This window comes from Bufo bufo, chromosome 6 (genome assembly GCF_905171765.1).
Source record: "Bufo bufo chromosome 6, aBufBuf1.1, whole genome shotgun sequence".
In the NCBI taxonomy this organism is placed as follows: domain Eukaryota; kingdom Metazoa; phylum Chordata; class Amphibia; order Anura; family Bufonidae; genus Bufo; species Bufo bufo.
Genome location: NC_053394.1, coordinates 352,565,569 through 352,589,811, shown reverse-complemented (window position 1 = coordinate 352,589,811; position 24,243 = coordinate 352,565,569). Strand labels below are relative to the sequence as shown.

Below are 24,243 nucleotides of genomic sequence, written 5' to 3'. Positions count from 1 at the left end.
TGTGATGATGTGTTCACTGTCTGGCACTGTGAATCAAAGTGCAGGGGGCGTGGCAGTTGCAGAGAGAGCAGGGACTCTAGGTGTAACAGCAACGTCCACATTGCTCCTAGAGGCTCATTTGCATTTTATTTAAAAACATAATTTTTCTCAGAAATGTGGGCACATATGAACACGGGACCAACACAGATGTCTTCAGCTGCCAAGTGCACATGCTACAGGTCAGCCAGTGTCATAGGTACAAACCTTATAACAGATGCCCAGGCCCATTTCTGGCAGTCAGTGCACCTAAACAGAAATCTACGCAAGCCCCAGGCTGGCGTATATTTCAATACACCAGAGAGCTGGCGTAAAATAGTAATGGCCTTGTGGTTTTCCCGGCGGTCGGTTTGCGGTGAACTTTGAGCGTTCGCGATCCGCTGAACATGCGAACATATGGCGATGTTTGCGCGCGGCATATTCTTTTGCATTGCGCTGAACTTTGACCCATGACACATCCATCAGGTGGGACAGGACAGCCAATTGAGATGTTTCAGCACATGGACACACCCCCACCCTATAACAGAACCCGATCTGGCTGCCATTTTACATTCTGTATTTTGTCAGTGTAGGGAGAGGTTGCTTTGTGAAGTAGGGACAGGCTGTTAGTGACACCAAACGCTAGCTAATAGGACCACAAAAGTCCTTTTAAGAACTGGTATAGGTGTGCTATTGATAGGTGTGACATACAGAGGGGTGTGATATACTTATAATATACTTTCTAACATAGAAAGTATATTATAATGCATTTGTACTGTGCAGCAGATGTGTGCGGTTCTGCTGCGATACCGCAGCTATATAGAGGGACAAAAGCTATTGGAACAACTAATTGCAAAGTGTGTGATATACCAGTTGCCCCCAAAAAAGACTGACTGAGGCAGGGGTGTAATATACCTATAATATACTTTCAATATAGTGCATTTGAACTGTGCAGCAGTTGTGTGCGGTTCTGCTGCGATACCGCAGCTATATAGAGGGACAAACGCTATTGGAACAACTAATTGCAACGGATGTGATATAACAGTTGCCCCCCAAAAAAACTGATTGAGACAGGGGTGTGATATACCAATAATATACTTTCTATATAGTGCATTTGAACTGTGCAGCACCAAATATTGATTGAGGCCTGCAATATACCTGCTTCCACAAATACTGCTCTTCTCTAGGGACTTAGGCACAGGGTCATTTATTTCGAAAATGACAGGCAGAGGAAGAGGCAGGCTGTTCCGCAGTGGTGGAAGGGGTCGAGCAGGTGCACCAGGTCGGAGCCTAAGTGGGAAGTTGGAGAAGGCACGTGCGATTACTTCAAAGGATGCACCAGAGTTGGTTGAGTGGCTCACTCACCCTTCCACTTCTGCACCCTCCTCATCCTCTGTATCTGCACCCTCCTCACTCTTAGCTGTGTGCACCCCCAAATCCACCACCATCATCATAGCCCCTCCACACGAGTCAGAGGAATTATTTTCCCATCCATTTCCAGACCTTACCAATGCACAGCCATATTTGACATTGGATGAGGAAGAGGAGGTAGCAACGTCCGCCACCCAGCGGTCTGACGATAGTACCCCGATCAGCCCAAGAAGTGACGTCCCCGCTGTTGTTGCCTACTCCGAGATCTCAAATGTCAGTGGTTGTAAAGGTGAGGATGATGGGTGCCCACAAGAGAGGAAGAGGAGGGGAGTTCAGAGGGAGAGACGGAGCAGCAGAGAGGGAGGAGAAGGAGGAGAAGCAGGCAAAGCTCGCAGGGCACAGGAGGCAAAAAGCAGACTGCAAATGTATCTGGAGCTAGCCATCCACCATGTACGGTCACTTCTGGTGCTTCCAGGACGCTGGCACATGGCTCCGCAGTGTGGGCTTTTTTTAACGTGTCAGCTGCTGACAATAGTTTTACCCTCTGCAGTCTGTGCTGTCAACATAGGAATTTCCACCCACAGCAAAACAGGTGCAGTTACCAATTCTACCGTGCCTGCAAGAAGAGGGCGGTTTGATGATGTGTTGGTCACTACGGATATGAGATCATTCTTGCAGCCAACCCATCAAGAGCCACCCTCCGGATCCAGCCTCAGGGAACGCCTAGACTGACAGGTGTCCAACTACATCAGGTTAACGGCCGATGTGGACGCTCTGAGAAGCAAGGAACCCCTGGACTACTGGGTGTGCAGGCTTGACCTGTGGCCAGAGTTGGCACAATTTGCCATGGAACTCTTGGCTTGCCCCTCGTCGAGTGTCCTGTCCGAAAGGACATTCAGCGCAGCAAGGGGGATCGTGACTGATAAGCACACTCGCCTAGCTCACAACAGTGTGGACTACCTCACATTTCTAAAAATGGCTCTCGGAGGAATTCAACACCTGTGACGACCACGTGCAATTGAATTTCCTCATGCCAGCCCACACATATCTGCCACCACAGAACAAAGAATAGTCCTTGTCTTATGTATATACAGCGGCATAAAAGGTCTTTTGTGTCAGGTGAATGCCAAATTTTGGGGGCCTCTACTCCAGTGGCCTACAGTAAAATTTTTATCAAGTGACCGCCTAATGTACCTCCAGCCACAGAATCACAAGTTATTTTCTGTAAGGTGAATGCCAAATTTTTGGGGCCTCTACTCCAGTGGCCTACAGTAAAATTTTTATCCAGTGACCGCCTAATGTACCTCCAGCCACAAAATCACAAGTTTTGTGTCAGGTGAATGCCTAATGTTTGGGGCCTATACTCCAGTGGCCTACAGTTCTATTTTTATCCAGTGACCGCCTAATGTACCTCCAGACACGCAAGTTCTTTTGTGTCAGGTGAATGCCCAATTTTTGGGGCCTCTACTCCAGTGGCCTACTGTAACATTTTTATCCAGTGACCACCTAATGTACCTCCAGCAACAGATTTACAAGTTCTTTTGTGTCAGGTGAATGCCAAATTTTTGGCGCCTGTACTCCAGTGGCCTACAGTAAAAATTTTATCCAGTGAATGCCTAATTTACCTCCAGCCAAATCAGCCAAAGTTCTTTTCTGTCAGGTGAATGCTAAATTTTTGGGGCCTGTACTCCAGTGGCCTACAGTAAAAATTTTATCCAGTGAACGCCTAATTTACTTCCAACCACATCAGCCAAAGTTCTTTTCTGTTCGGTGAATGCCAAATTTTTGGGGCTTGTACTCCATTGGCCTACAGTAAAATTTTATCCAGTGACCGCCTAATGTACCTCCAACCACAGAATCACAAGTTCTTTTGTGTCAGGTGAATGCCTAATTTTTGGGGCCTGTACTGGCCGACAGTTCTATTTTTATCCAGTGGCCGCCTAATGCAGACATCCCAACCTGCAAAAACCCATTTCAGGGAGGTTTTCTTTTTTTTTTTTTTTTTACAAACTTTTTATTACATTTTCCAAACATATGCAGTATCTGCACACTTTGCTCTATGGTGTGGAGGACTGGGCTCATTACCCTGCCCCAAATTATCATATTTATGTATATGATTAAAGCATCCAGGGGGGGTGAATTTAACACTGGGGTAAATTATATAATTAAAATGGAGGGTTAAATGTGTAAATGTATTTTAAAAAAATACATCTCTCTCAATAGTTCTATAGCTACTGAATGAGACAGAAGAAGGGATGCCTTTAACATATATATCTCCTTGAGAAGCCAATTTGACCCTAAAGGGTTAATTCAACCTGTAATCTAAACTCTGTCCTGTCACTTCTCTTATCTCTCTGCTCTGCTATCTGACTGAGATAAGGAGATATTGTTTTACATGCGGGTGTCAGGGAGCTGTTATCTAATAGCGGGAGACTCCCTGAACCTCCGGGAGAGTTGAGATCCCTGCTAATGTACCTCCAGCCACATTATCACAAGTTCTTTTCTGTCAGGTGAATGCTTAATTTTTCGGGCCTGTACTGCCGACGGCAGTCTGCCGTGGCCTAAAATAAAAATTTTCTAGGCTCCAGCAGGGCACATTTTTGAAAGTTTCCCTTTAAGACGCATAAAAATGGCCCCTGATTAAAATACATCTTTTTTGGAGAATTTTTGCCAATGATCCCCCTCTGGTATATCACTGTCCATGTTGTGGGACTATTTGTGTACTTCTAGTAAGTGTTTGCTGGCTGCAAATATGACCTGAAGGTTTTTCAGGTTCGCCTGCCATTAAAGTGAATAGGGCCCGCCGCGAACGCGCGGCTCGTAAACATTTTAACGCGAATGCCCGTTTGCGAATCGTCCTGGCCGATGTTCGTCCATTACTAGCGTAAAAGAAGATAAATGTGCCAGGCCCACTGGCCCCACCTTCTTCCTGCCCTCACTACAAGCCTTTTTAGGAAAGTGGTGGGGATGGAGGAGAAATGGTAATTGGAGCAAAAATCTGTACGCAAATGGCATTAAAAAAGTGGCAAACACTGTGTTTGAGACTTTTTCTCTGTTAGTGTTTTTTTAATTTCCCAAGACTTCTCACTGTAAGGCCTCGTTCACACTTCAGTAAATAATGGATGTGTGCTGTCCATCTCCTCCATAAATTTTTTATGTGTTTGTTCATGCATCAGAGGTTTTCCACTGACCTTGTGTCAGTGGAAAAATCACAGGAGCATGCACTGTTTTGTTCTGTGAAATGGTGTGGGCCAAACACATCCATTGAAGTCTATAGGTCCATAAAAAAACACTGACAGAACACAGATTGCATCTGTCAGTGGTTGTTCACGGACCATTGTTAGGAGATGGCCTGGAAATGAATTTTCAGCTGGGCAGTGTCCATGGAATACGGATGACACAAAAACAAAAAAACGGACACATGGACTAAACACGGATTCCTCAAAGACATCTTCATGGACGAAATAGTCGTTACACTGTATAATGGCAATTCACCAGCAATATTCTAGCAGTGTACTTTGTTTATTCCCAGCTCAGTTACATTCATACATTTTGAACCCTTTTATTATGGTCAGCTGTGTCATGTGATCTACAGTCTGACCACCAGTCCAGTGTTTGATCCTTTGTAGACAGGAAGTTAGCCTCTCCTGTGTGGCTGACTTCCTATGACCTACGTAGGGTGACCACGTGTCCCGGTTTGCCCGGGATCGTCCCGTAATTTACGTTTTTGTCCCGTGTCCCGGGAGCCTTCAAACCGGGACAATAGAGAGTCCCGGAATCAACTGCCTGCCAGTCTGCAACATTCACTGCCGCTGCTGCCGCAGTGCTGTTGTAATTAATTCATCCTAAATCACTGGTTGCTACGGCTGCCCCGCTTGGCGTGTAGCAACCAGTGACGTCACCATGTCCCGCTCTCTCTGCGGTTCCGACTCCACACCCACCTCCCAGTGCAGCCCCTACAGATGCAGGTAGCTGTGCAGATAGGGAGTTGCAGTATAACGGGGGAATTGCCATGTGAGCCGTTCCCTCCTCACCCAGGCCGGAGAGGTATTTCAGCAGTCCACAGACTACATGAGGCGTTTACAGGCTGTCTGCTCCCGGCCCAGCGTCAGGCAGCGGTTACCAGGCCGGGCTGCTCTCACTGGCGGCCCCGGGTGATTACTTTCGAAAAGAACTTTTACTATTCGCCGCCTCTGGAGTTTGAATGGAATGTGCATGCGCAGTGCCGCCACTCTCCACACTGACGTTACAAGCAGCCCGGTTCTGTCACCCGACTCTGTCATCCACACTGCACGGCAGAAAGACGCTGCGGCCCCGAGGTAAGGACCTTGTGTTCTGATACTGAGCCCACCGAGAAGACAGTGCTGCTCCAGTGTCCTAATACTACCGGAGAGAAACTTCTATCTATAGACTCCATGTGCAGTGCCAGCAATGATACATGGACTCCAGCTGTTGTGGAACTACAACCCCCAGCAGGATGCGGGCTGTATTGGGCACACTGGCATTTGATGGCGCACAGTAGCGACAATTTATGGGCACACTGGCATTTGATGGGGCACAATAGCGACAATTCATGGGCACACTGGCAGCATCTGATGGGGGCACAGTAGCGACAATTCATGGGCACACTGGCATTTGATGGACTGTGCCCCATCAAATGCCAGTGTGCCCATGAATTGTCGCTACTGTGCCCCCATCAGATGCTGCCAGTGTGCCCATGAATTGTCGCAAACTGTGCCTCATCAGATGCTGCCAGTGTGCCTATCAATTGCCGCTACTGTGCCCATCAGATCAGATGCTGCCAGTGTGTCAATTAATTGTCACTACTGTGCCCCATCAAATGCTGCCAGTGTGCTAATGAATTGTCGCTACTGTGCCCCCATCAGATGCTGCCAGTGTTCCCATGAATTGTCGCTACTGTGCCCCATCAAATGCCAGTGTGCACGTAAATTGTCACTACTGTGCCCCATCAAATGCCAGTGTGCCCATGAATTGTCGCTACTGTGCCCCCCATCAGATGCTGCCAGTGTGCTAATGAATTGTCGCTACTGTGCCCCCATCAGATGCTGCCAGTGTTCCCATGAATTGTCGCTACTGTGCCCCATCAAATGCCAGTGTGCACGTAAATTGTCACTACTGTGCCCCATCAAATGCCAGTGTGCCCATGAATTGTTGCTACTGTGCCTAGCATCAATTGATCGGCACACTGGCAGCATCTGATGGGGCACAGTAGCATCAACTGATTGGCACACTGGCAGCATCTGATGGGGCACAGTAGCATCAACTGATCACTAAGTGACTTAATTTTTTAAAAAAAGTATCAAAAATCATATTTTTTGGGGAGTGGACATGGGTGCGGGGGGGCCGGGGCGGGTGTCCCTGAATGGCAGTTTGGAAATGTGGTCACCCTACCTACAGGAAGACATAACCACCTATCAAATCTCTCCTGGCAGCTCTCAGACCGCTCCTTAAGCTCCACCCTCCTTTTTTCTTGGTATGTCCTCCACATAGAGGGTGCTGCTGAAGATATATTTTCTGCCTTTTCTAAGGGAGCAAGAGAGCAGTGATATAGTAGCTGAGGCATTAGAATGATTAACTGTAGGAATATTAAACTCCCCTGACACAAACTACCTGCCCAAACTATCTGTGTGCTGTGTACAGAATCTCCAGTGTATCCTATGAGATGAAGCTTCACACTGCTCTCCCTGCCTCTTGCTTATAGGAGCTGGCAGGGACAAACCTATTATAAGCAGGAGGAAGGGGAGACAGGCTGAAGCCACATCACATAGGATACACTGAGACTCTGCACTGTGAGTTACAGAACATCAGATCCGGGGACACACATTGGTGACCAAAAAATAGCAAATCATCCATTTTTACTTTTTCTCTTACGGTGTTTGCCGTTTATGATAATTTTTTATACTTTTAATCATGCAAACATTGGTAGCAATAATGTTTATTTTTATTGTTTATATTTACTGTATATGTAAAATTGGGAAATGCGGGTGATATAAATTTTTCATATCTTTGCAGTTTTTTACATTTTTCTTTAAAGTGGTATTCCCATCTTGGACATTCGGGGCATATCACTAGGATATGCCCCAATGCCTGATAGGTGGGAGTCCCACCTCTGGGACCCGCACCTATATTTAGAACGGAGCCCGCAAAGTGCTGCAGGCTTCACCGCACATGCGCAGCCACCCTCCATTCATTTCTATGGCACTGCCAAAAATATCCGAGCGCTGGCTCGGCTGTTTTTAAATCCCCATTGAAGTATATGGAACGGTGGCTGCGCTTGCAGTCAATGGGATCTTTACTGGCTGCCTATTAAAGGGGTTCTGCACTTTGTTTAAACTGCTGATCAATCCTCTGGATAGATCATCAGTATCTGATTTGGTCCGACACCCGGGACCCCTGCCGATCAGCTGTTTGAGAAGGCAGCGGCGTTCAAGCAGCGCCACGTTCTTCTCACTGTTTACCGCCGGCCCACTGACGTCACGACTAGTATCAACTGGCCTAGGTGGGGCTAAGCTCCATTCAAGTGAACAGAGCTTAGCCCCGCCCAGGCAAGTTGATACTAGTCGTGACATCACTGGGCCGGCGATAAACAGTGAGAAGGCCGCGGCACTGCTAGAGTGCCGCTGCCTTCTCAAACAGCTGATCGGCGGGGGTCCCAGGTGTCGGACCCCCGCCGATCAGATGCTGATGATCTATCCAGAGGATAGATCATCAGTTTAAACAAAGTGCAGAACCCCTTTAAGCTCTGCTGCAGGCAGGGCTTAATAGGCAGTTTCCTATGACAGGTCTGGGAGCCTTCACAAGGCCCCAGGCTGCCATAGCAACCAATTGGAACCTCACAATTTTTCTGCGGAAGCTCCGGTTGGAGGACAGAAGGAGCCTGCTCATACTGTATATCCTCTCAGAGGCCGCGGTCAATACCTCCAATCCCAGTCATTGCAAATGGGTACCAGCCAGCTGTAGCCAGCACCTCTGCTCATGAGCATACGCCATGCACCCCACACCCCTCACGCACCTTAGAAGTACAGTTATGCTGCGATGCCAGAAGCGGTTAATAGTGTTGTTTTTTGTGCCCAAATATTTAGCTGCCATATTTTTTTTGTGCCATGTTTATGAATACGTTAGGTGCAAGAACAATCATATATCTGCTCCACAGTTTTTAGTGGGTGTCAGAGACTGTAGAATTGTCTTGGTGACTGCAGATATTTTCCTGTAGCTATGGTTGTCAGTTTTGTTTTTTTATATACAAACTGTGCACCTTGTGGTTGTTGGCTTTATGCTGTGGTGGCTGGCAGGAAATATAACTTTAGACCCATTTAAAGGGAATGTGACATCATAAAATGATCTATTGCCTAACCATGTTTTATGTTAAAGACATTTTTAAGAATTTTTTTCTTTTTCCATGTCACTATCTATATAGAAAAAATAAATAAACTCCTGCAGTTTTCACGCTGGCCACTAGGCTTAAAATATGTTAAGACTTCCTGTCCTTTGAGAAAACTACAGGGGCAACAGACACAATGGCCAGGATGGGACCCCATTGACTTCTATAGGAGAGTTTTAAAGGCATGTTCTGTGACTTGTGCAGAGGTCAGGAGGGAGCAGATAAGCTGTGATATCACCTATTGAGAAAGTTAGATCCTGTGTTATCTATACAGAGGTGTTACAAGTAATTGTAATTCTCCCTGTAGTGATAAAGATAATAGCTACTGAAAGTTACCTGTACAGAACAGGAAATCATGACCAATTATTAGGTTTTTAATATTGATGGCCTATCTTTATTAACATCAGATCGGCGGGGTCCAACACCCTGCACCTCTACTGATCAGCTGTTTGGGAGTAGCTGAGGTTCTGAAAATAGGTGCCAGAACTCCACAGCTCTGTGTGTAATGGCTGGAGCTGGTTACTGCAGAGCTGCTCCCTTTAAATGGGGTTTCCAATATTGATGACCTATCATCAGGTCATAAACATCAGATCGGTGGGGGTTTTAGGTTTTGTTCTGTAATGTTTGCCGTGTTATTTAATACTCAGTATGGTTCTTCTATGGGTCCCTAATACAGCCCCTAGAGGAGGTTGATGTGGGGAATGTTTAGCTCCACACTTAGGTCAGTTTAGTTAGGCGGGATCTTGAGTTTGCAGAAAAAGTGAGAGGTTGTTCTTATATTCTTACTCTACATAGCACAAGGCCTTAAAGGGACACTGACAGGCCCACTAAGCATAATTAGCTGTATATATGAATGCACAGGTCTTCCAATGAGTATTAAAAACATATAAGTCTAACCCCTGTCCACCTTATGAATACTGCAAACTGATGTTTTATAACCTGATGTAATCGCTCGTCTTTCTGCCCAAGGGGCGGCGTTTCAGCTTCATTTCTGCCCAGCCAGCCTCCCCCCAACCGCCGTTTTGAAACGCCGCCCAGCTCATCAATATTCACTTCGCTGGGCGGCTTCTGCTGTCCCCGACGTTCCGAGAGTCGGCGCATGCCCAATAGAAAGCTATGGGTGCCGGGCGCATGCGCAGAAGCTGAAAGTGAGTCCGATGCCCATAGCTTTCTATTGGGCATGCGCCTGGATCTCGGAACGTCGGGGACAGCAGAAGCCGCCCAGCGAAGTGAATATTGATGAGCTGGGCGGCGCTTCAAAACGGCGGTTGGGAGAGAAGCTGATGTCTCTTCCCTGGTGTTCCCATAGTAGTAATTAGCATACAGCGGGGGAGACGGTAACAGGGGCCACAGCGGGCGAACGGAGCTGCGCCCAGGAATAATTGTAAGTGCAGGGAGATCCCTGGGCGCCGCTTTACATGTCCTGCTACTTAGTTAATAAAGTCCGGACCCATGAAAGGTCCTCTTACAGATACAGGAGGCGGGTGCGGCACCTGAGGGGTTAACTGCCGCTGATCGCAGCTCCCTGTCAGAGGTCGGGTGACGGCTATGTGATTCTGCCGCACCCGCCTCCTGTATCTGTATTAAAGGTTAATTATCATTGGTGGCGCAGTGCGCCCCCCCCCCCCCCAGTATTAAAAACATTGGTGGCAGTGGCCACAGGGTCCCCTCTCCCCTCCTCCTCATTGGTGGCAGTGGCAGCTTCTGATCGGAGCCCCAGCAGTGTAATCCCAGGGCTCCGATCGGTTACCATGGCAGCCAGGATGCTACTGAAGCCCTGGCTGCCATGGTAATCTCCCTGCTGCTGTGTGTACTATGCACAGGGCAGTAGGGAGAGTGCGAAATCCTATTCTAGCTCTATTAGGGTGAATAGGACAAGGGAAGAAAAGATCCCAGGTTCTAGCCCCTAAGGGGGGAAATGGTTATTAAATAAAAATAAAAAATAAAGCAAAAAAACCCACCAAAATATTAAGTATAAATCACCCCATTTTCCAATTTTACATATAAAATATATAAACAATAAATAAATAAACATATTACATATCACCACGTCTGAAAAGTCCAAACTATTAATTAATAAAATTTCCTATGTGGTCAGCCCGTAACAGAAAAAAAAAAACTAAGCCCGGCCCACCCCCTAAAGCCCCCCCCCCCCCCCCCCCCCCCCACCCGATCCCTGGGAAAATGGTCTTGCATGAAACTGGTGCTTGGTGCAAAAAAGGTTGGGGACCACTGTTCTAGAGGACAGCACTCGACTATATCCGGCAGTCTCTCAGAATATGATTCAAGCAGTAGTGGGCATGCTCGACTGCTGCTCTGGTCAAACAGGACCCATGTTTTCATGATCGTGGTGATCCCATCTCTCCCTAACAAATAGGCGATAATGTGAAAAAAAGTGATTATGTCTACAAATTACTGGCACAGGGATTCCGAAAATGAACAAATAATAGATCCCCTCCGGCTGCTTATTGGGGGCTAGGAGGATACGACATAACTGTAAGCAGGCTGTCTCTGCATTCAGGAAGACACTGAAGATTTTACCAGCTGCTGGCTAAGGTATTTCCGTCTCTATGTCTCTGGAAAATGCACATCTTTTCTTCGTATTATGGGAGCCGATGCGGATGCCCTGCATTGTACGCTGTTCAAGGACACCTCTGGGCGCACGGGATTTCGGAATGTGACTGGTGACGTTACAGGTTATGATCTGCGCAGCTAAATAATCTACAATATCATAAATCCAACCTGACAAGTCTGCGCACCTCTAATCTGAATGACACCAATGAAAATCCATTCAGGTAAAGACGTAACTTGATTTCTCCAATTAAGAGGCTGCGGACTTGTGTATGCCGATCACAGCTCTGATGTCTCCTGAATGGAATGTAAAAATGAATGCAGTTTGCAGAACAATGACCTGCAGAAATATTCTAAATGTGAATCACGCCTTTACTGCTTTATATAGCCTCAAAGGAGAAATAACACTGGGTAAGTATGAACTGGACCACTCTCCTCCTATTAAAAATTCATGATAATACTAAGGATCATGTGGCAGAAATGGCTCTTCATTTATGGTGATTGAACGCTGGACATTAAAGACAAATTGTCATTAAAATGACCTAAATTCTATTTACTCCAACAATTACCTCATCCTCACTGCAGGGATGAGTACAACACTCCCACCTGCTGGTTGTTTAATATATTGCAGTCCGTGTTTCCATGGACATATATTACTAGTGCTGAGTAAATACAGAGATCTATCACACTCAATAATAGGCCTATAAATCTAACACTACATCTCCCAACCTCTGATGCTTATTCTTCTGGCAACTGAAGTAGGGACATGAGGTCATATTTGTCAGCTCTCCCAGAAAGTCTAAAAGGCTCCAGAAAAAAAACTCCCGGAAGAGTTGGCAAATCTCTCAGGGACCGCATGGTAGTGCTGCGCTACCATGGTTATGACCACCCTGCAATCCATCAGCGGTGGTCGTGCTTGCACACTATAGGAAAAAACACCAGTCTATGTGCGCTCCCACGGCTCCAGCCACCAGACAAGCTGGCGCTTTTTTCCTATAGTGTGCAAGCACGACCACCACAGGGTGGTCGTAACCATGGAAACAAGCAGTGTATAATGTAATGGAAAAAATGAATCTAGACACTAAATGCCTGGTATTCACTTTCTCGACATGATAAATGCCACTTGCTGAAGGGAGACAACCCCTTTAAGATTAGAAGATGGGAATACCTCTTTAAGACTATTTTTTCATTGGACGTAAAATAGTTGAAGCTTGTTCTCCAGCCATTATTTTCTGAAATTAATAAGCTTATACTGTGCTGATGGCGGACGTGGAGGCCTGCCAACCTCTGGTGGGCCAGAGGCAAGCAGGAGAGAGAGAGACTTACAGCACTGTAGGACACGCTGCACATGTACTATTATGGGAAAGTATCAGAGAGGTCATAGAGTATAAAGTACTCAACAACTTCCCAGTGCAGTGCATCCCTCCCTTCTCCTAAAAAAAACAGTAACCCTCCTGCATTACTGGTTGCCCTGGGTGGGTGGCAAATCAAATTGGTTTAAAGGATGTAATGCATGAGAACATTTATCATTTGCAGTTTTTTTTGTATGAGTTTTATGCCTGCCTTTGGTTTGTGTGCCTGCACCAAATTTCTGAACTGGTGCACCCGTAGTGGCGTACATAGATAAGTAAGGATCAAACCAGGTCCCCACACAGGACAGAAGGGTCTCTGCCAAAACCCTTTTCAGTGACCCTTGGGCCATTTTCCCACTGCCTCATTTGCTAAAAGTTGTTCCTTTAGAGGGTAGAGTCCTGACCAAGTTTTCACCCCCAGTAGAAGAGGAGATAATCCTAATTAAGACTGGGCCCCCTCTTACCCTGAACCCCATAGTGAGTGAGTGTAATGTGGTTTACACCTATATGAGTAAAAGTACACCAAGGCAGTTGCCTGGTGTAGCCTGCGACTTTTTTTTACGACTTTAGAAAAAGTCACACATAGAAAATGAACCTGGACAGATCCCCTTCTTCCCCCACTCAACCCACCTGACATGAGCATCGGAGCATTTTCTGGAGAACCGGTGACATACCGGGCTCTCCATGGGTAAGCTAGGTGGAGGCTTCCGTCTAGCAGTGAGCTCGGTGATGTCACCGCCACTAATAGGTGGGCTTTAGTGCTGCTCTAGCCTGTAAAACGGATAGGGCAGCACTAAAACCCGCCCATCAGTGCCTGTGTCGTCACCGGGATCACTGCTAGGCAGAAGCCTCCACCTAGCAGTGTAAAAATGTAAACAAAAAAACATTGCCCTGCGCGATCCAGCGCAAGGGAGAGTATTGAAGCATGAAATGCCAGAGGGACAGCGTGGGGGAAGAAGGGGATATGTCCGGGTTCAGCTCTGAACCCTGACGACCCCTTTAAATACAGACCACTTTGAAAAGTGTCGAAAAGCACCAAAAATTCTACGAAATGTCACAGAAAACAGTGTAGTTGCCATGACTTGCAATTTTTTTAAGCCACAAAAATGACATAACTGATTTGATAAATGTCCCTCGAAATGTCTATTTTCTTCAGCAACAGCGCCACTTTGATTCAGGGGCTGTGTCTGGTATTGCAGCCAGTTCTCATTCAGCTGCTGTACAGATCGGTTGGTGAATAAGCAGCATTAGATGGGTTTGTGTGTTAGGCAGCGAGCTGGAGCTCTCTTTAATTCTCCTTCCAGTTTAGCGTTATCTAATAAAGTAGAGTAAACCAGATATGATCAAGTATAATTGAAAAACATTTGAATGATTTGTTCTGCGTCATTCCACCAGGAAGTGAAGAAGCAAATGATAGGCAACTGATCTAATTGGAGAGCTCAGTGCCCCCGTGCTTGCTGTCTGTCTGCCTTGCTCTGGTTTCCTTGTGGGAGCAATTACGGTAATAAATCTAATCGCAGATCTTTCTGAATATCCATGGAAAATAAAGCGGAGAAACGCTCTTAGGCTATGTCACCAGTGCAACCAATTTTTTGCATCTAAACGCAAAATGAACAACAAAAACAGTGTCATTTTCTGTCTACAGCTGTCATACAGATCTATGTGCGACGCACGACAACGGCCATGGGTCCCTTAAAGCAAATGTTTTTTGTGACGCCAGTTGCAGTAAAGCAATAAGGTCACGGGGCCCCTTTTAGTGACGTTGTGGTACCCAGGTATGCCAGAGTGGTGTTGGGGGCCTAAATGTCCCTTAATGTTGGTGCACATGTCACGGTGCTCCTACCTGGATATGCTGGAACCCAGGCGTTGTCGTCCGAAGCAGAGCAAATAGGGAGAATAATCGAGGGATTTGAAGAAATAAATTGAGTCCAGACCTTGTGATGAAGTTCAATAACAGCTTTACTTAAATAAACATTTCTCTAACAGTTTTAGGCTTTGTCTTGGTTCCCAGCAGGCGTTAGTATTAACTCTGGCAGGCAAACAAACTGCTACATCTGTTGCTCTCTGGCTCTGCTGTGCTGGCAGGCTGACTGAATAACTTTGCGTTAGCTGTCCGCTGCAACTTCTCTCTTTAGTCTGACTCTAGATTTGTCCAGGGAAAACTTTCTCCTCCTGGCTTCACAGGCTCAATATCCAGCAGAGCTGAAGGTGCTCTAGCTGGCTTAGGCAGAACACGTCCAGCAGGGACGTGGACCTGCTTCCTTCCCCTAGCAGAGGGTACTCTACACTGACCTCTAATTAGAACCCTCCCCTCCTTAGGGGGAAAATTAGAATGGATAGAAGGTTCCATTGTCTGCAAATGTAGCTCTGCCATGCTTGCTGCCACCTTCTGGTGAACCAGGTACATTACATGGACATTAACAGTTCCATAGAAATAGCAATGCACATTGTAGTGGACTGAAATAAATGCATAAGATGACACTGTGTTAGCCCATAGAAGACAGTAGCGGGGTGTAATGGCACTCTGGGTCCATACATATGGTTTCTATGGTTACATACTACAAACAAACAATGTGTAGTCTGACCCTGCAATCACTCCCTTCTCTCTGTCCGCTAATTCTTGTTTATCTATATTCAGTAGGTTATCAAGATAGAAAGGTGTATGGCAGCAGGATACACCGGGTTCATGCAGTCATGGAGTAACCATGGAGATACATAAGTCTGCGTAAGGGCTGTAAATACAAAACAGCCCCATATTTCAAATTAAGCCTATTTGTATAGTAGCTTTTTTAAAATAAAAATTTGGATCAATAGAAAAATGTGTAGCTATATAAAAATATATAGAATTATACTGTGAATACCAAAAAGTATTAAATACTTTAAACTAAGGGTAAGTACACATTTAAAGGGGACCCCAAACACCATGGATCTGATATCAACTGGCTGTCCTAAGGCTAGCCCATCAGTACTACAGTCCTGGGATGTAGTTGGATGTTCAATGACAACAATAAAAAAGCGCATAAACAGCATCAGGTGTGACAACAGCTCATGAATGATAGTATCAATACAAATAGTTACAAACTACTGCATAAAGCCATGAGGTACATACTCACCAACATGCTAAGGCCTCTTTCACACTTGCGTTGTCCGGATCCGTCGTGTACTCCATTTGCCGGAAGTGCCCGCCGGATCCGTAACACCGCAAGTGAACTGAAAGCATTTGAAGACGGATCCGTCTTCAAAATGCGTTCAGTGTTACTATGGCAGCCAGGACGCTATTAAAGTCCTGGTTGCCATAGTAGTAGTGGGGAGCGGGGGAGCAGTATACTTACCGTCCATGCGATCACGTCATCCATGCGCGTGGGCCGCCCTGACGTCACTCTGAAGCGCCCCGGGAGCCGCACGGACGGTAAGTATACTGCTCCCCCGCTCCCCACTACACTTTACCATGGCAAACAGGACTTTAGCGTCCTGGCAGCCATGGTAACCATTCAGAAAAAGCTAAACATCGGATCCGGTAATGCGCCAAAACGACGTTTAGCTTAAGGCCGGATCCGGATAAATGCCTTTCAATGGGCATTAATTTCGGATCCGGCCTTGCGGCAAGTGTTCAGGATTTTTGACCGGAGCAAAAAGCGCAGCATGCTGCGGTATTTTCTCCGGCCAAAAAACGTTCCGGAACTGAAGACATCCTGATGCATCCTGAACGGATTTCTCTCCATTCAGAATGCATGGGGATAATCCTGATCAGGATTCTTCCGGCATAGAGCCCCGACGACGGAACTCTATGCCGGAACACAACAACGCAAGTGTGAAAGAGCCCTAAATCAAATATAGGAACAACCACATCCACTTAGTCAACCATAATATATATATACTGCACATGGCAGATTTTTTACATATTGCTTTTGAGTAACAGTGCCCCATCAAATATGCCACAAATACGCAGATCAAAGTATCCTAAATGCCAACATATACTATATGAAGGCTAAAAAAGAACAATTGTTAGAGCGAGGAGGGAGAAGCGGTCATGTAGCACACTGTCCTCACTACAGAGGAGGAAGCATGATGGACTCAATAGAAAGTCTATGAGCCTGCCTCTATTCCGTCCCCTGCAACGAGGAGAGAGAGCGCACCATGTGAGCACTTCTCTCTCCTCGCTCTCGTTATCTGCCTCAGCGCTCAGACCCCCACCAATCAAAACTTTTTTTAAGTTTCTATGACATCTAAAAGGTTTTATAAAAATTCAGTGACTCGTTAAAGCAGTTGTGCACCTTACATGTGGGGAAGGAGGGGTTGGCAGGGACAAGTGAAGGGTCACGTGATGCAAGGGAGGAGGTTCCTGCTGGTGCCAGCAATTGGCTGCAGAGGTGTAAAAACAGAAGTTTACATCCTGGGAGCTCAATGGAGGAGCTGAGGCCAGGGAGAGAAGGAGCGGGGAACCAGCACCGGGAACAGATAAGTAGGCTTCTCTCTTTGTGTACCCTTGGGGGGGGTACCCCTAAAGGTACGCAACCCTTTTAAGGCTCTTTTACAAACAGTTATCGGAAAGGAACCATTCACTCTCAGTCACTGCCTGATCATTTAGGGCTATGGGGGATAAATGATCGTTAGTGTGATCATTTATTCCCATACAGACTGATTGTTTGCAGCAGCAGATCCCTATTTAAACAGAGCGATATGGTCACAACAAATGACGATTTTATGTGCCGAACACCTGATGAAGGAGCTCGTTTGGCACATTTACACTGGGCAGTTATCAGGAATGAGCATTAGGGCCGACATACTGTAAAAGGGCCTTTACACAAACACCTTTTTTTTGTCTTTTGAATGAGAAATACAGAGGGGACCACCCTAATTGTTGTCTTCGGCTGCAGACTGATCAGATACAATCCTGATACATTTTATTCTGAAAGTTGATATAATTTATGTTGGCCAGTCATGTTTAATGGAAATGTACATGTAGATGAAGTACAAGAAGCTTTTGTCTTTGCTGTGTTGCATTTTTTAAGTTCCTCTGCGTATAATCACTAACTAATCCAAAAATACCCAAAACTGAAATACTCCTAAATTGCTGTTCTTGGTAACATTGCTAAAATTTCTATTTGGCAGTTTCTTAGTGATATCTTATGTCCTAATCATGCAAGGAAACATTTCCTGCTACATACTGCTGCTTAAAGGGGTTTCCCGGGCTTTTACTATTGATGAACTATCCTCAGGGTAGGTCATCAATAGGGATGAGCGAATCGAATCGAATGAAACATCCGAAGTCGATTCGTATAAAACTTTGTTTTAATACTGTACGGAGCGAGCACTCCGTACAGTATTAGAATGCATTGGCTCCGATGAGACGAAGTTATTACTTCAGAAATAACTTCAGAAATAGATTTATACTGTAAAAAAACATTTCCCGAACTCGGGTTTGGTTCCAAGGTACCACTTGGAACTGAACCTGAGTTCGGGAAATGGTTTTTCACAGTATAAATCTATTTCTGAAGTTATTATGCGAAATCTCGCGAGACTTCGCAAAGTAATAACTTCAGATCATCGGAGCCAATACATTCTAATATAGTACGGAGCGCTCGCTCTGTACAGTATTGAAATGAAGTTTTATGCGAATCAACTTCCCTAGTCATCAATATCAGATCAGAGGGGTCAGGGGCGGATTGGCCATAGACCTTACAGGGGAAGTTTTTGGGGATGTATTTTGTGATGGACTGTGGTATTTGGCTCTGTTGGGGTGGTATAATGTGCCACAATATAGTATTGCTGGCCTTGCCTTCCATCAATTTGGACCCAACTACAAAACAGGGTCACTTTTAGTATTTTTTCCAGGGCCACTTTAAGTTCCCAGTCCGCCCCTGAGTGGGGGTCCGACACCCATCACCCCTGCCGATCAGCTGTGCACGTGCCGTCTCCCTTCTATCTTCCTGTTCACCGCTGCTGCTGTTTATGGCAAAGACCATAGACAGCAGCGGTCTGATATTGATGACCTATCCTGAGGATAGGTCATCAATAGTAAAAGCCCGGACAAACCCTTTAAAGGGATTGTCTCACTTCAGCAAATGGCATTTATTATGTAGAGAAAGTTAATACAAGGCACTTACTAATGTATTGTGATTGTCCATATTGCTTCCTTTGCTAGCTTGATCCATTTTTCCATCACATTATACACTTCTACTATTCAGCAGTGGTGGTCGTGGTTGCACATTATAGAAAAAAGTGCTGGACTCTCTGATGGCCAGAACCATAGGAGCACACATAGGCCGGCTCTTTTTCCTATAGTGCGCAAGTACGGCCACCGATGCTGGATTTCAGGGTGGTCATTACCATGGAAACGAGAAGTGTATAATGTGATGGAAAAATGAATCCAGCCAGCAAAAGAAGCAATATGGACAATCACAATACATTAGTAAGTCCCTTGTATTAACTTCCTCTACATGATAAATGCCATTTTCTGAAGTGAGACAACCCTTTTAACTAGGTAAATTTTCCAATCAGTAGTCTAAGGGTGGCCGTGCACGGTGTGGACTATTTGGAAGAATAACACAGTTGTGGTTGGCAATTAGTGGTACATCACATATGTATACCGTGGCCACACCGTGTACTGACACACTTACAACTCTTGGTGTCAATTAAAGGGCTTTTCCAGGAGTTTAATATTGATGGCGTTTCCACAGGATAGGTCATCAATATAGGATAGGTTGGGGTCCAACTCCTGGCACCCCCTCTGATCATCTGACGTCACGTTCATTGGTTATATGCCTATGTGAATGGATAATTAGACCTAGTACCACCACTATGACTATGCAATGTAGGTCACTCTGCTTGGTTCCTGTAAGTAGGTCGCAGAGCTCACCAGAGCACCGCAACCTCTTCAAGCAGCTGATTGACAAGGTTGCTCCATGTTTGACCCCTACTAATCAGATATTTATATTAAACTCATGGAACACTGCTTTAAGAAGGAAAAGGCGATAACCGAGAACTCATACTTTAGGTTTATAACTCAAGGGCCTATATTTGTAGTATCATTTCTGCATGGGCCTGAGCAGTAACTAGACACAGTCCATGGACTCATCACATGTAGACTTGCACTACAGCCACACGTGCAGACATCTCGCTTGTTCTCTGCCAGAATTTCTAGCGTTAGTTAGTGACATCCAGGTGAGAAAGTCTGTATTTCGGTGGTGACAAAGACCCATTCATACACAAGAGCACATAGACTTCATTCAGCCTTCATTGAGGGCCACGGTCGCCTCCTATTCTTCAAGTAATCTTGTCAATACGACTTATAATCATTACCATGCAGACAATCTAAAATTTCCTAAAAGTGCACCCCCAGCTTTCTGTAAGTTATACTTTTTTAGTTTATTAAGTCATATGAAATGACTTGACCAAAACCCCATGTAGTTCATATTAAACCATGGAACCTGTACAGGGGGAGCACAAACAAGCGCAAAACAGAAGATGGGACTTTTGCTCTCCAAAAGTATATCTTATGTCTCTCACAAAATCCACAAGTATGACATCTAACAGGTCGGTCAACCTTAGGGGTGTGCAAACTGTGCAGCTGCATAGGACACCAAACCTGTCATCGCGGAATGGGGCACTACTGTTCCTGAGCCCATAATTGGTGACCACACAATGCAGGTTCATCCCATGTTCATATGTGCCCGCATTGCTGAGAAAAATGATGTTTTATTATATGCAAATGAGCCTCTAGGAGCAAGGGGGGTGTTGTTATTACACCTAGAGGCTCTGCCCTCTCTGCAACTGCTGCGCCCTCTGCGCTTTGATTGGCGGCACCAGGCAGTGTAAATGTCATCATTCCTGGCCCTGTCAATCAAAGTACAGAGAGCGCGGTAGTTGCAGAGAGAGCAGAGCCTCTAGGTGTAACGGCAACACCCCCGTTGCTCCTAGGGGCTCATTTGCATATATTAAAAGTTCATTTTTCTCAGCAATGCGGGCACATATGAACATGGGACCAACACAGATGTCTTCAGCTGTCAAGGGCACATGCAACAGGTCAGCCAGTGTCATAGGTACAAATCTGCTGACAGACGTCCTTTATTTGGACGTCATATGTGATAAGTAATGAATGTGCAGCAAGCTCTGCAGGTGCGGCAGTACAGGACAGGAGTGGTAGTGGCCCTGATGAAGTGTTGTGTCACAGTGCACTCCCTCAGGCCGTTCCTCCCTCAGGATCCGGACAGTGGAAATGTAGTTTGAAGAATGAGGCTAGAAGTGAACAGATAACTGTCTGCTTTATGAAGTGCAGAGAATAACTTCAGGTGCATTCAATAGCAGTGGATCCCGAGTGTAGTTTCTGGCACCAATAAGGACTATGGAGGCAGGTTAGATGGCTGATATGTAACGCTTTTAAGTATAGATCTACACTGCCAGGTCCAGACGTTAGCTTTAACTGGCCTAGTGGTGGTTTTGGTGATGGGTTTTTAGCTGTAGTCCCTCGCCTTCCAGCAGGTGTCAGCTGATCCCTCTGCTGTCTGATTCCTCTCAAGGATTTACTTGAGTGTGAGTTTTGGTTGTTCTCTGGAGAATCGCAGAGCTCTGCAGTGTGCTTCCTCTCCTCTCTCTGTCTCTACAGGAACTCCCTCTCCTGGCAGGATGCAGGACCAGCCTACTCCTACCAGGAACAGGGTGGTTAGCCTGTTCCTTGCCAACCATTGCCATCCACTACTTACTGGAAGATACGGCCAAATACAATACATAGCATAATAATACAAACTATTTACTATAAAAGCATTTGCAGATACCCTCAGGTCTGGAGTACTGCAAATGCACCAATCATCTAAGGCCTGCCCTGCGCAACGGGCCTACAGCCTGCCTTGAGGTCCGTCTGATACCTTCAGTCTAAAAGCTGTTGGTTCCTTTAAAGACGCTAGTGGCCACCCTCACATACTAGGTCCCAGTTCAACTGTACAGGCTGCTACTCCATCTGTTATCAGTGCCTTCATATATCAATGCGGACAATCACTGGAGGTAACCCGCAGGCACATTAGACAATTTGAGGGATCACCAATGCTTATCTCGAAAACCATAAGCATTGGTGGTCCCATGGTTTCTTGACATACCAATGAAATAAGCAATATAACGCTACCAGAAACGAGCAAGGAAGTAAACATATGACAAAGTAAAGGGTCAGTCAAAGCTTTTTTTTTTTACTTTCCAGCTCTGAAAAAATTGACGGGGTACCGTACTTCAAAACCATGGCCCTTCGTTGTGGGAAGGGACTGGCTGACAGCCCACTCGAATGCCTTGCTATCTGTAGTACAACGTATGCTGGTCTAACCATGGGAACCACCTGTGGCTTCAGCAAGATGGATTCTGCTAGGTTAAAAGATGTGGATGAGGCACGTGTCTCGGTGTAATGGACATAAGGGAGCTTAAGTAATTTAGCAGGGTGCAAACATTGCCATAGGTCACTGACACGTCATGGTGGCCTCTCCTCATACTAACTACTACAGAAATGAGTTCCCTGTTGGCTGGTCTGGGAATGTCAGACACTAGGCCGGTGACATAGCTGAGCTGTACGTGGTGAGCCCCCGCCTTCTGCCTGTCTATGAGTAATGTGCTGACAGCAATCCTCGGTGACCACATCCTCCTGGTGATGGCTTGCTCTGCACATGCTGATTTCTGATTTTCTTTTTTTCCCCCCAGACCTTCCTTCTTGTCGTATGGAACTGAATAAGTTCTACGCGCTATAGAATTAACTGTTTAACACCTCGATGGCGACGACTACCATACGTATCAATACAAATGTTCCTCAGTGCTGTCCAGCCTTCCTGCATTGTTCTTTTGAGGCCCATTCAATGACATCTCCTTCCTTCCTGCTCTCAACTTTCCTCATTGATCTTTACCTCGACAAGTGACTAACCCCAAAAAATGACAAAGTCCCGCACGAGAACAAACGTCCAGACGATGACACAGAGATGATGCAGATCGTGACAGGGTCCATCCTTCCACACCGTTTAAGATTCTCGGTATTATCTGCTCACGTGGCAGACACAATCTGGACCTCCCCTTCCAAAAAAAAAAAACCTTTAACCACTGGAAAGTTACTTGTGACAGTGCCTGTGTGTACAGAACAAAATTGAACGCCCTGAACCCACATCAACAAGTAAAAAAGGAACACACTTGGTTGTGGAGGAAAAAAAAAAGCCTTGTTGCTGCAGTCGGGAGTAGGTTAGCTGGTCAGCTTTGGAACAGAAGAAGCTTTGTAGGACACAAAGTCTAAGTCCTACTCAGCACGCCTATACTCTGTAGCATGTTCAGTTGCAATGCCAAGTTGTGGCTGGCAAAGCAAGCAGATTTCCAACGTTTCTTTATCGGGTGGTCACTCAATGAAAATGAAGCCCTAAAGAAAAACGTGAAGGAATAGTGAGTGGGTTCACCTAGGGTCTTAAAGTCACTCCTCCCTCGTATCCCAATTACCAGAAGCCATGAGGAAGTTAGGAGGTGCCGCAAGAAGAGGAAGAAACTTTGTAGAAAATGAAGAACGAGGAGGGAGGGCTGATCACCACTCCAGACAACGTCTTTACCATTGATAAGGAATTTTCTGTTTCCTTGAGATGAATAACAGTAGTTTGACAGTGACTAGAAGAAAGCCGAAAAGTGGGGAGATATGCTTTTGCCCTGGTGTCCATTCAAACTCTGAGACATCAAAGAGAAAGCCCACAATCTAACAGCAGATACAGATTCTGAAGATAAATATATATACTTCAATTTCTCTGTTTTCACATTGGAAAGTTTAGATTACTCCAAATCTCTACTGGCACCAAAAGGGTTAAACTGACTGAGGACATTGTCCTTTCATTGTGTCCTAAGGAGACTGTCCTTCCCATCAGGTCTTGTTGGGTTACACACAGAACTGGGGTTCAACTAGTAAAACATAAATGCAGAATAAAGTTTGGAGTAATATTCCCTACCTGAAATGCGCTCCTTGTCCATCACTCCCCCAGCATCAGTCCTTCTGCGGCCCGGCCTCTCTGCCCCTGTTTGGGAGGCGGTGTTTCTCTCCGTCCTCCCTTTTCCACTCCTCCAGCCTCCTGTACTGCTCCCTGCCTCTCACTTTTCTCCTCTTTCTCTCCCTCCTTCTACTTTTGCCATTCACCCTCTAATGCTCTCTCTTCAGCGGTTACACTGATGTCTCCGGTTATCTCCTCCCTCCTTGTCCGTCTTCTTTCCAGCTTTTCCTTTGTCTTCCTCTCACACTTTTTTTCTGTCTGGTTTCTTTCTACGTTTTCATTCTGTCAGAGCTGCACTTTCTGCCACTTCTCTATTTCCAGCCTCCTCCTTCCTACTTTATCTTTAACCATTCATTTCCTCACTTCTCTTTTTTTCTATTTTAAGCTCTGCCTTCTAGATCTATCTATCTATCTATCTATCTATCTATCTATCTATCTATCTATCTATCTATCTAATATCTATCATCTGTCTGTCTGTCTATCTATCTATCTATATATATATCTGTATTATCTATCTAGCTCTGTATTATCTATCTATCTATCTATC

General features: G+C 45.7%; 1 protein-coding gene and 1 long non-coding RNA gene across 3 annotated transcripts in view; one reads left to right on the top strand and one right to left on the bottom strand.

Annotated features, from left to right (window-relative positions):
* The window catches only part of SEPTIN9 (septin 9), a 205,303-nt gene that overhangs the window by 114,926 nt on the left and 66,134 nt on the right, over window positions 1–24,243 (bottom strand). Inside the window, exon 1 of one of the 2 annotated variants that reach the window (XM_040438737.1) lies at window positions 23,658–23,951. The exons of the other annotated variant lie outside the window; for it this stretch is intronic. Coding sequence (XP_040294671.1) covers window positions 23,658–23,679 — 22 coding nt within the window. The 5' untranslated portion in view covers window positions 23,680–23,951. Of the gene's footprint in view, window positions 1–23,657; window positions 23,952–24,243 lie in introns of those variants that run through there. 2 annotated transcript variants of the gene reach the window in all.
* LOC121005908 lies at window positions 11,367–22,822 on the top strand. The gene is made up of 2 exons (XR_005779978.1): window positions 11,367–11,583; window positions 22,390–22,822. It is a non-coding gene; the product is annotated as an uncharacterized LOC121005908 (long non-coding RNA).